Source organism: Glossina fuscipes, unplaced genomic scaffold (genome assembly GCF_014805625.2).
Source record: "Glossina fuscipes isolate IAEA_lab_2018 unplaced genomic scaffold, Yale_Gfus_2 1, whole genome shotgun sequence".
NCBI lineage: Eukaryota > Metazoa > Arthropoda > Insecta > Diptera > Glossinidae > Glossina > Glossina fuscipes.
The window spans coordinates 37904769-37916586 of record NW_023998415.1 but is presented as its reverse complement, the minus strand read 5'-3'; the positions used below and the strand labels follow the sequence as shown (position 1 = coordinate 37916586).

At 29.0% G+C, this 11818-nt stretch overlaps 1 protein-coding gene across 6 annotated transcripts in view; it reads left to right on the top strand.

The window, feature by feature from the left end:
* Positions 1-11199, top strand: part of LOC119631300 (dnaJ homolog subfamily C member 5 homolog) — a 20149-nt gene extending 8950 nt beyond the window's left edge. For 2 of the 6 annotated variants that reach the window (XM_038023376.1, XM_038023374.1), the window contains exons 2-7: positions 543-681; positions 940-1092; positions 1186-1317; positions 5720-5782; positions 7137-7344; positions 11108-11199. In XM_038023376.1, coding sequence (XP_037879304.1) covers positions 543-681; positions 940-1092; positions 1186-1317; positions 5720-5782; positions 7137-7344; positions 11108-11130 — 718 coding nt within the window. In that variant the 3' untranslated portion in view covers positions 11131-11199. Of the gene's footprint in view, positions 1-542; positions 682-939; positions 1093-1185; positions 1318-5719; positions 5783-7136; positions 7413-9323; positions 9515-11107 lie in introns of those variants that run through there. The other 4 variants (XM_038023378.1, XM_038023377.1, XM_038023375.1 and 1 more) reach the window with 3 other exon arrangements.
* Positions 11200-11818: the final 619 nt, after the last annotated feature.

The window sequence follows — 11818 nt, the reverse complement described above, 5'->3', positions numbered from 1 at the left end:
ACTCAGTTAGAAGGTTCTACATAATATACCCCCCCGTCCCATGTTTACTTGACTTTTAACATTATAGATTGATTAGTGAAAGAAAGTAAAAAGAAGAGTAAGGAGTTAGTGTTTCAAGAAAGTTTCAATTATGAATGCGTTAATGCATATGTACTTGACGTTCTTGTTAAAACGTATCGTTGACGCTGAATTATAACTGTAGAAATATATGTAGCGGATAATAATTCTTCTATCAATCTCTCTCTCGCTCTCTCGCTCTCATACAACTGTACATCGGTATATATTTAGAATAAGATGATTAAATGAACATTTTTTCAATATGACAAAAAATAAAAGGGCAAATTTTATACATAAAAATTTTTCTCGCTTTGGTATATATTATTTACTAGCCTTGGAAATATGCAAAAAAGAAAACATGTGCAGCAACATATCTTTTAAGTCAAACATTCAATTAATTTAACCTATATATATATATATATATATATATATATATATGTAGAGGTGTATGTACGATATAAATTCAAATTTAATGATTATTTCAGTACTTCGGGTGATTCCCTATACGAAATATTAGGACTTCCTAAAACAGCAACCGCTGAAGATATTAAAAAGACTTATAGAAAACTTGCTTTAAAGTACCATCCAGATAAAAATCCCGACAATGCTGAAGCTGCCGAAAAAGTAAATATATTTTTTTTTTGTTTGGGCATCTATGTAATCAAAACATATAACAGTCGTACTATCTTAGTACGAAAATGTATGCAAATAAAAGAATTTTTAAGAATGTTTCTTGTAACATATTTATTTTTGAGAAGTAAGAGAGATACCAGAGCTACTTCTCAAACAACAATTATACTGTTATATAATTTGATTGCATACGCAAAAACAATTGCTTTTGCAATGCATATAAGAATATAAATAAAATGTTAATAATTTCAGTTCAAGGAAGTCAACCGAGCGCATTCGATATTAAGCGATCAAACAAAGCGTAATATTTATGACAATTACGGTTCACTCGGTTTGTATATAGCTGAACAATTTGGCGAAGAAAATGTCAATGCATACTTTGTAGTAACATCACCAGCAGTTAGAGTAATGCTCAAATTAATAATTATATATTCATCTTTTTCATTTCGATATGATTTTCATTTATAATTGTTTCGATATTCTTTGAATTTTTTGCAGGCGTTAGTTATTTGTTGTACATTATTGACCGGCTGTTGTTGCTGTTGCTGCTGCTGTTGTTGCTGCAACTTTTGCTGTGGAAAGTTTAAACCACCAGTCAACGAATCACATGATCAGTATTCACATTTAAATGTACGTAAAAATTCTCGCCATAATCTAATTATTTCAAGCATTTTATAAGTTAACGATCTGTGTAGAAAGAAAGAAACAAGAAAATCAGTGCTATTATTTATTTATTTTTTTTTTGTTTTTTTCAAAGTATTTTTGTTTCTTACGTACGTTGCCATCAATAATTCAAACTAAATTCAATTAATATTGAATTCATAATCTTACGAAATGCGTGTGACGTTCGTTTATTAATATACAAACTCATTTTGAAAAAACCAGGCTACTGCTACCTACCTATCTACCTACTATTACTGGTTATCATCTGACAAAGATTTCAAGAGAGAGATAGATTTCAGAGGATGTAGAATATCTTTCAGAATTATCTCAAAATTCGAAAAGCTTTGCTGCACTCTACTTTATTAATAGATGCAGTAATGCTGCCGAATTTTTCCTTTTTATCATCAGAGCATGTACGCGTACGTAATACTTGGATAGAACATAAGTTTGTTGAAATTGATTTAAAACAAAAAAAAAAAAAAAAAAAAAAAGTATACAAGGATCCTTAATTTGTCAATTAGGCCGTTGTTGCACACGTTCAAACGTGCTTGATCCATAATATTTGTTTAATAAAATAATTTTGAAAAAACCGACAATTATTAGATATTTTTGTGATCGGCCTCTTATCTTGATCTGCAATTATAACAATTTTCTTAGAAACTACTTCTAAGTGGATACGAAAGCTAATTAGATGGCCTAGCATAGTGTTTAATGTAGTCATCAGATAGAGTAAGGAGAGAATTGAATATAGTTTTTGAATTCTCGGATGTTGAACAAATCGAAAGATAATGTGTTGTGTTTTTTCGAAATGGGTTTGTTACCTACAGTTATCTGCGTTCATATTATGTAAATTCGAAAGATCAAGTGCTTCCAGCTAAATAAATGTTGTGTTCAAGCATCGCCTTTGAAAAAGCATACTTTCATTTATAAAGTCACCTTAAGTTGTTCCGTTGGTGAAGGTTTTTTTTTTTTTTTTTTTTTTTGTTTTCTAATATACTATAAAAAAAGCTTTCTTCGTGTTGATGATTTTTGTGGAGCTAATTGAAATTCTTCTATATATTTTCTATGCATGATTTATTTAAAAAAAAAAAAAAAAATTTTTAATGTATACATTTTTTGTAAAAAACTGTTTCGATCTCTATAAAAGGTAAGTACAAAATCTATCATACAGCTGTAATCAAGTGTTATATTTTGTACCAAAGCAACTGAGATGAAGTTATACATTTTGTTTTTGTGCATTAAAAGGTAAAGTCATTTTTATCGCTTTTTTTATTTATTTTTTTTATTTATTATTATTTTTTTTCTTTTTAATGTAGGGCTTCTTTTATTTTTTTTTTCGGCTATGTACATAAGGAACATGCATGTTAATAAATCTTTATTTGTTGATCTTTTTGTTTTATATACACACATGGATTATATATATAAAAATCAATTTTCACTTGCATTGTTATGAATATTATCTTCACGAAAATCATCATCAAATGCTTATTAATTTTCAATAATGTGTACATTAATACTTACATACATTCTTTCATAACATATCATATTTCGCTTAAATCAAAATGAAATGAAAGGAAATATTAATAATAATAACAATAATAATATAAAGGATTGTAATTGTAATTTTTATTTGCAGTAACTATTATAAAAATATATAATATATATAATATATATAAATATATATAATATATAATATGTATAAATATATATAAATATATATAATATATAATATATATATAAATATATATATATATATATAAAGGAAGAGATGCTTAGCCCTTTTCTACGAAGCCAGGATTACGCACGGCAATTAGTATTGAGCACAATTTCAATACAAATGTACATAAAAGGATACATTTTATTTCATTTTTGAATTTAATCAAAAGTTTCTATTAACAAAAGTTTTAGTAGCCTTGCGATGGGTTTCTATGCAGATTATATAGCACTAGGCAAAAAAGAAATGAACCAAGTTTAAGGTACAGCGCCAAAAAAATATGAACGTTTTCTAAAAATTTTGGCTATATACCATTTTTGCTACAAGGCTATATTAAAATTGTGTGGATGCGTATAATGGTTAGAGATGCTTGAGATGCTTTTATCACTTATTGAATCGATTCATGCTTGTCTGCCCGGTTACCTGTCCTGTTCTCTTGTGTTTAATTTACAGGATATAACTTTTGCGATATTTCGATCAAATTTGATACACAGACATGTTTTGGCGCGAAGACGAACACTATTGAAAATGGTTCGAATCGGATCACTTTTTCGATCACTTCCCATGTACCACCTTATTTTGAATAATCGTTTTATGAATAATTGGAGGGTGTTGTAGGGCATTGAATGGTCGGTCGTGGCTCACTGCAATGTTTTCGCTTGTTTTCAAATGCATTTAAATATACTTTTCAATGGGTAACAATAAACTACATTTCGATTGGATCTGATTCGCTGTTGTGAAGGTAGAAACGCTTTCTCACCTATTGTTAACCTAAACTTCTTTGTTCTTTATAGATAATAAAAAAACATACGTTAACCTTAACAAAGGTAAAACTTGTAAATTAATATACAATCTTCACAATCTCCAGAAACAAACGGTTTCGCCAAATTAATTCCATTCAATCCAATTTTTTGCTTTTAACTAATTTCATAAATAAAAAAATACGAACATGACGGACAACAAAAAAAGAAAAAAAAAAACAAGAGAAACATATTGTTTTAGGACATTAGATGACAAAAGTGAGCAATTTTTTTAATTCTCATCTGCTTTAGTATTGAATTACCAAAGCTTTCTTTTGCTATAGCTTATGAGTAATTAGCAGAAAATAGATTTTTCCTTCCCCATTAAAAAAGGAAGATGTTCTTAGTTTACGCGATGCTGTGAGCATGTGCCCTTCGACCGATTTGGCACGTTTTCAATACCAGCCTGCCTGCACGAATTTGCAAAGGTTCTGGCAAATTTGATTAGCTTCGATAACTTCATTTTTGCGATCGGGAAAATGATTACAACAGACGGACAGATGGACATGCTTAAATCGATTTAGAATTTGTTGCTAATCAAGAATACATATATTTTGTGCAGTCTCCGATGCTTTCTTCTCTGGGCGTTGTAAATGCTTTGACAATATGAATATACCTCTCATCCTTGAATGATGAGTATAAAAATAATTAATCAAAAATATTTACAAACTTTATTTTTTCTTATATATTAGGTGTTACAAGTACTGAGATATAAAAATCAATCAATTTGCAACGGATAGCAATCGAAAGCTATATCTACCCATTCCCGAGCACCTTTGCTCGTTAAGCCTTTCGTATTAAAATTGAATTAAACGCTTCAATATGCTTACAAATATTATAATATATAAAAAAAAAATTGACCTCTTAGCTAAATACGGTAACAATAAATAGCAAAGCTAATCACTATAATTTTAGACATATCGAAGCTAAGAAGCATTTTTAATTCAATATAATTCTCTTTTGAAACAACTATGATCAAAATGTCGGCCATCGCCACAAGAATTGGAATGTTTTTCTTATATATTTGCTGTAGACAGAGAATAACATCGAGAGATGCCATGCTTGAAATAAGGCGAAAAAAGGAAATAAAGATGTAATAGGTTAACGGTAGGCGTGTAAGTCAGTGTAAATAAAGCATAGTAAAGCTATTTTTAGGTAACTTGTTATATAGCGATCGCCAAGTGATGCGGGATATATTCATTGTGTATTGAAAACAAGCAATTTCAGGTTAATAGGGAGAGTAAGAGGAAGAGAGCTAGTCATTATATATTGAATATAAATTTAAACTTTAAGTTAAGATAACTAACCGATCCCTATATTTTTGTTTGCATAGGAGTTTTTCGATGAAATCACATCTATTAGGAAATCAATTAAGAAGAAAGGGACGTAAACCATAATAATTATTTCCTTCACAAGTATTAAAAATTAATTAAATTTGTCATATCAAACAGTTGCTGCAAATAAAAATTGTTGCAAATAGATCGCAATAATGTAACGAAAAGTACCCGGAAAAAGTTTACTACGCGATTGCAACGTTCAATAACGACTTTAAAGCAAATTCAAAGCAAAGGAATAAATTGGTTTTAAATGGTTTTTTTTTTCGTACAAAGAGTTAGATTAATACGTTAAAAAGGCGAATAAATTTATTTGATTTCTCTTGTTTTCTTATTTCTTTGCAATTTTACACAAATTATGCAAATGTTTTCTTTTCTTAGTTTGTTTTTTTTTTTTTTTGGTTTTTTTTGGTTTTTTTGTTTTTTTAAATCAAAAAATCACCTTCGTTTCTTAGTTTGTGTTAAATATTTAAACAAAAAATTCCTTAAAATTTTTGTTTATTTTTTGTTTAAACATTCAGCGTGATGGTGAAAATAGAGACGCTAGTCAACGTCCCCGTAATATGGGTCAGCCCGACCGACTTGTAAGTACTCATTTTAATCATCCACTATCGTAACACTATTGCCTTTTCACTCGTTTTTTTAAAAAAAATTTTTTGGTTTCTTGCGTAATATATAGTAATATTTGCAATCACGCAATAATTCCATTTACTTTGCATGGGAGCTTACAAAATATTAACCTTCATGATAAAGACGATATATGTATATATATGTATATATGTGTATATATATATACATATATATATGTATATATGTGTATATATATATACATATATATAGGTATGTATATGTATACACATATATATATATGTATTATAAAATTAATAATTTATTCTGGAGTTTTCAGTTTTTATTGTTTTTTAACAGGGAAACAAGCAATCAAAATATATCGAGTAATAAATAATTAATGATGTGTTATATTAAATATGCATTTTATACATATATAATTATATATTTTTGTAATAACTTTTTTCTTGTGTTATACTTACTTATCAATAAATTTGTTATTATATAATATAATTTACACAATACATATTTATACAATTATATACAATTGAAAAAAAGAAAAAAAATATATTTACGTATATATATGAAATATCGAGGTATATAAAATCGATGTTCACATATTCTTAGATGTCTTCAAAGGTATATGTATATGTCTCTCTCTCTCTTTCTCTCTCTCTCTCTTAAAAAGGAGCGGGGCCACCAACAAACTCACTATGTAATGTCCATCCCATCCGACATAAACATTCCGTTTTAGATTAAATTAAAATTCTAATACTTGTAAAGAGTAAGATTATTTATTTTTTTTTTTTTTTTTTTAAAGAACTGAACGTGAAATTATCAATCCAGCCTTACAAATTAGAAAGCATTCAAAGTGCGAAAGGATTTATTTCGATAAAGTTTGCGTAAAGTTTGTCAAAGGCCTTCGTTTAACATTCGATAGGCAGGTGGAAGTGAAATCCTCATTCGCTAAGAGTCGCTCGCTAAGACTGACTCACTTATAAATCATTTGTTAACTGGAATACTATATTTTTATAAAATTAAAAGATATTTCTCTATTTTCCATGTAAAGGTGCACTTGCGCAGAAACGAAAATTTTTATTAATTATTTATTTATCATAAACAAAAGAAAAGGAGAGAAGCGTAATGTAATGTAATTAATTACTTGCGCAACAAGCATTGCTTTATTTTAGCCAATAGAGAATGATATGACCATAAAATAATTATACTTAAGTATAAAAATCCTATGTAAATATAATATATATAATAATATATAATAATATATATATATAATATATATATATATATTTATAGAGATATTAAAGATACCACGATACGATTTTGTAATATTCATTTTCATTGTTATGATTTTAGGAGGAAGTCGATTTAGATGAGCCATCACTAACACAACCTGCTGCCAACCAGGCTAATAATGCGAACAATACGGCCGGACAACCGGTCTTTGCTATGCCACCACCACAACCACCAGCAACCGGTGTTAATCCATTTACCGGTGCCCCAGTGGCGGCCGCCACAGAACAAACCTCATTAAACACCACAGAGCAAACCACTTATACACCAGGTATATAAAAACCATAAACTAGAAAAATGAAGAGTAAAACACAATTATTAAAAAATAAAAAATATATATTTATATATATATATATAAAAACAAAGAAACAACAATAATAATAACAAGTAAGAAAATTAAATTAAATTCGGTCGGGATCGAATCTTCTATACCCGTCACCGGTTACCCCAAAAAAAGACAAAAAAATTAAAAGAACAAAATTCTCAAGCTCTATAATATGGAGTGGACGCAGTTGATTTCAAAATAAAAGTTTTTGTTATACAGACATTTGGGCGATGTAGGCGTGTCCACGGAAAGTTTTACACCAATTCCAAATTCTTTCGCGATATCATCATTTTTACTAACGGGAAAATGTTTACCACAAATACTACAGACAGACAGATGAACCGACGGACATGTTTAGGTGCATTCAAGATTTGTAACTGTCTAAGAATTTTTATACTTTATAGTGGTTTTGAAACTTGGTTCTCCGCATTATAAAGATATTGAAAAAACAATCAAATTGTAAGACGCTATAATATTGGATAGACGTTTTTAAATTTTTTTTCATGTTTGGGTACAATTGTTGCAGCATTGCCCATAGAATATGCGTTCAAATTTTTGTACATTTATTTGCCATTGTTTGTGAGTAATGAGCAAAAAATCAATTTTTCATTCCTTTTGAAAAGCAGAAGTCTTCTCAGTTTACGTGATGCTGTGGGCGTGTCCTTCGACCGATATGACCCATTTTCAATACGAACCTGCCTGCAAGAACTTCCACTGTTCCAGGAGAATGTTTACAACAGACATTACACAGACGTACAGATGGACATGCTTAAATCTTTCTAAGATCTGATGCTAATCAGGGGGGGGGCGGGGGCCCCCCCTCTCTGATGCTTCCTTCTGGGCGTTGCAAACATTTTGATAAAATGAATACACCTCTCATCTTACGGTGATGGGTATAAAAATAATAGCACTGATGTTATCAACAGGTAACATTGTTATAGCATACACTTTAACCAAGGAAATATTTAAAGATAATTTAAATCTGTCAAGAATAAATCCACGAACAGAAAACCAAACATCTGAAGACAAAAACCATAAAATGTTATTTAAAGTATTGTGTATTTAATTTAAAAAAAAAAAAAAAAAAAAAAAACTAAAACCAAAAAGGAATGGAAAAACAATTTAAAAATACTTATTAATATTTTTGCATTATTATTGAAAAGTTTGAAATCTAATATGACACATAAAAATAATTTAAAAAAAAATAATAATAATAATTTAGAAACAAAAAAAAAATCAAAAAAAAATGAATTTCTGTAATTACCTTTAAAAAAAAACAACAACAACAACAAAAACAACACGACGACTACCAAGAATTCCTTAAGTTCTTTATTTAAAACTGATTTTTTCGTAAGAAGAAGAAGATAGACGGTAACCTATGTATAGACAACTAATATATTTTTTTTCATTTTTGTAATCGTTAAAATTCCGCAATGATTCATTATTCATTCCTTCGTACATATAATTCCATGGGAGAAACGCATCAACGTCTTATATGGTATCGATTATCGAAACATAAGAGCGAAAGATGAAATGGACGAACATTTATGAATATGTTATCTAAACTCCGAACATTTCCAAATCCATATTTTCAATATATTGTATCTGGGAACAAACAATTGACAGAAAGCAATTTTGACATGAGTGAAAGGTGAACGACGAATAATGAGGAAAACGTCATAAATAAAAGCCTAATAACGGCGCCTTGGGATAATAATGAAAAATGAGATTTGCGTAGGGCATTAGCAGTTAATCGATTGGAATAGTTTTCTTTCATTTTCTTTCAAATTGAAAAAATTTCTATTTTCATTCTTCATTAGATTAGAGTCACATTTCGCATATTCATATATATTGTGTTCCATTTTACGATTATTTCGTCATTTAATCTCTAGTTTCCACCTAACTTTTTTAAAATTCTTTTGCAGATTATCAACGTTAAGAAAAACACGAACCGACCACAATGAAAATGTTCTTAAGCGTGTTATTAACTATTAAGACTCATCAACAGATTTATCAAAAATATATATATATATATATATATAGAATGGAGAGTAATACGTGTTGAAGATTATGTAATGTATATATGTAAGGTTTGGCCGTTTGACCGTCGTCTGATGCAATCACCATTGTGACCCCGAAAATGTAACACTTATTTACTAATGTTTTCCTTATCGCTTGAAAATTAGCGAATTTGCTTCAGAAATACTCGCATAATCCCGCAAAGCATATCTTTCTTCTTCTTCAATGTAAGGTCAATAAATTTTTAAGTGTAAAATCGAAGTTAAGTTTTAAGTGTTCGCTCAATAAAGCAAAGTTTCGCCTCAAGTGCGAAAAACAGTAAATTTGACCGACTGATGGAGTCGTCACTAATCAGGAAAATATTAATACTTCTTCTGTCTGTAGGTGAAGGTTGCGCCTGTGATTATAATGAAACAATATATGATATAAATAAGCCGGAATGATATATATGCATATGTTGTATGCATCGTATGTATCGTTACCTGCAAAGAGTTGACGAATTGTTCAACATACATACATATGCAGGATATATGCGTGATAATCAATTTGTAGACAAGATACTGATGGGATTTATTTGCTTAAGGAATGTATTTATTGTTCTTTATAAGTAAATTGTAGTTAAGTTTTATATTTCTACTTAAAGCGGGGCTGCATTCATCCGTTCAAACCTGACTTAACTAAAAACACCCCATTCTACGGAACAATCATTAGCGAGAACGGAGACTTGAGAGACTAGAGAGACTATTGTATCTAGCGAAAGCAATGTATTAGTCCTAGATTGCTAGCCGACAAAATGATTCCATTTGATAGCATTCGCTAATTGTGGTCACTAATACTGCTCCTCAACACAACTTAAATCCTGTCCTGGTCATCTCATTTTTGAGGATTTCAAATGCTGCGTGATAATGTAGACAAATTCGATGCGTTAATCGATTTGCATGAAAAGCAATCGGGGTTTTTATTCTCTACTTTGAGAAAAATCGCCTTATCCCATGTCGCTGCAAATGGACATAGAAACAAAAATATGTAGTAGAAATAATGTAATCCTTTTGGAAGTGGAGGTAGAAGATTTCTATGTCATATCATTAATATTCTGTTGCTATCATTATAATGTGATTGTATGTAAATTTGAAAAATGCCCGGGCTTTGAAATTATAATATATATATATATATATATATATATATATGGGTATATTTAGTGGTCGATAGAGTGTGTGCTTCAGATGCCGTTAGAAATATTCAGGATACCAGCTCCGCGCACTGGTTGCAGAAGGAGAATTGTACCTTGCTAAGGAAGATCAGTGTAGTGTCAGTTTTTCAAGGATATTTCAATCATTGGAAATTCGAATTTAACAAAGTCGGTTAACTTAATAGTTTCGTAATGCAATCTTCTTACTCGGCCATGGTTTTTTAAGCGGTTTGCGAGAGTGTATGTGTGAATCAAATTTATTAATACATTACAGTGGATACACCGTTATGGCCTAAGTGGAACCTACTACGTTCCAAATTTATATTTCAATTTGTTCACTTAAATGTATTTATGTCAGAAAATATTTTAGCCTTGCGCTTACAAATATATATATATATGTATATATATATATAGTACGTTTTATTTTGTATTGTGTTTTTCATTGATTTCATAAAATTACTTTTTTAATTATTTTTCTTTTCTTCTTTTTCTTTCTCTCAGACATGATTAAACCAAAATACTAGATTTCGTTTTAATAATCATAGTAAAGCTAAATAGAAAGAAATTCCCATCAATCTGACATCCATCATGCATGCACATCTGTCGCCTCGTTGCTATATATTTTCTTATATATGTAAAGTATTTAAATAAATTAAAAAAAAAAAAAAAAAGCTTTTAATTTTTAATTTTCAATCAAGTAATTCTAATAAAAATACGAAAATGAAAAAAAAAAAAAAAACACATAACCTATACATAGTATTTTATTAATTAAAATAAAAGGAAAAAAAAAAACAAAAAAATAAAAAAACGATGACAATGATGATGACGATACGTTTAAACAGCAAATTAAACGGAAAAATATATATAAAAAAAAATATATATATATACATATATAAAACAATTACAATACATAAAAATCCGAAAGAGACAAAGGATTACGAAACGCGGCATTAACTATACAATAATTGGAGACATTTTTCCAATATTTAATTATATCAATGGCATTTATGTAAAGTTACGAAAGCCTTGAAGAAAACTAATTTCTTTTCACATCCGTAAATATTAGAATGCAGCCCAAGGTTTTCGTACTATTTGCATATAAATGTTATTGAAATTGTCTCTAATTATTGCATTCTTCGTTATTTAAATTTTTCTTTTATAAAATGTCTTTAACATTTTTTCTTTCTTTTTTTTTTTGTTTTTGTTTTTCAT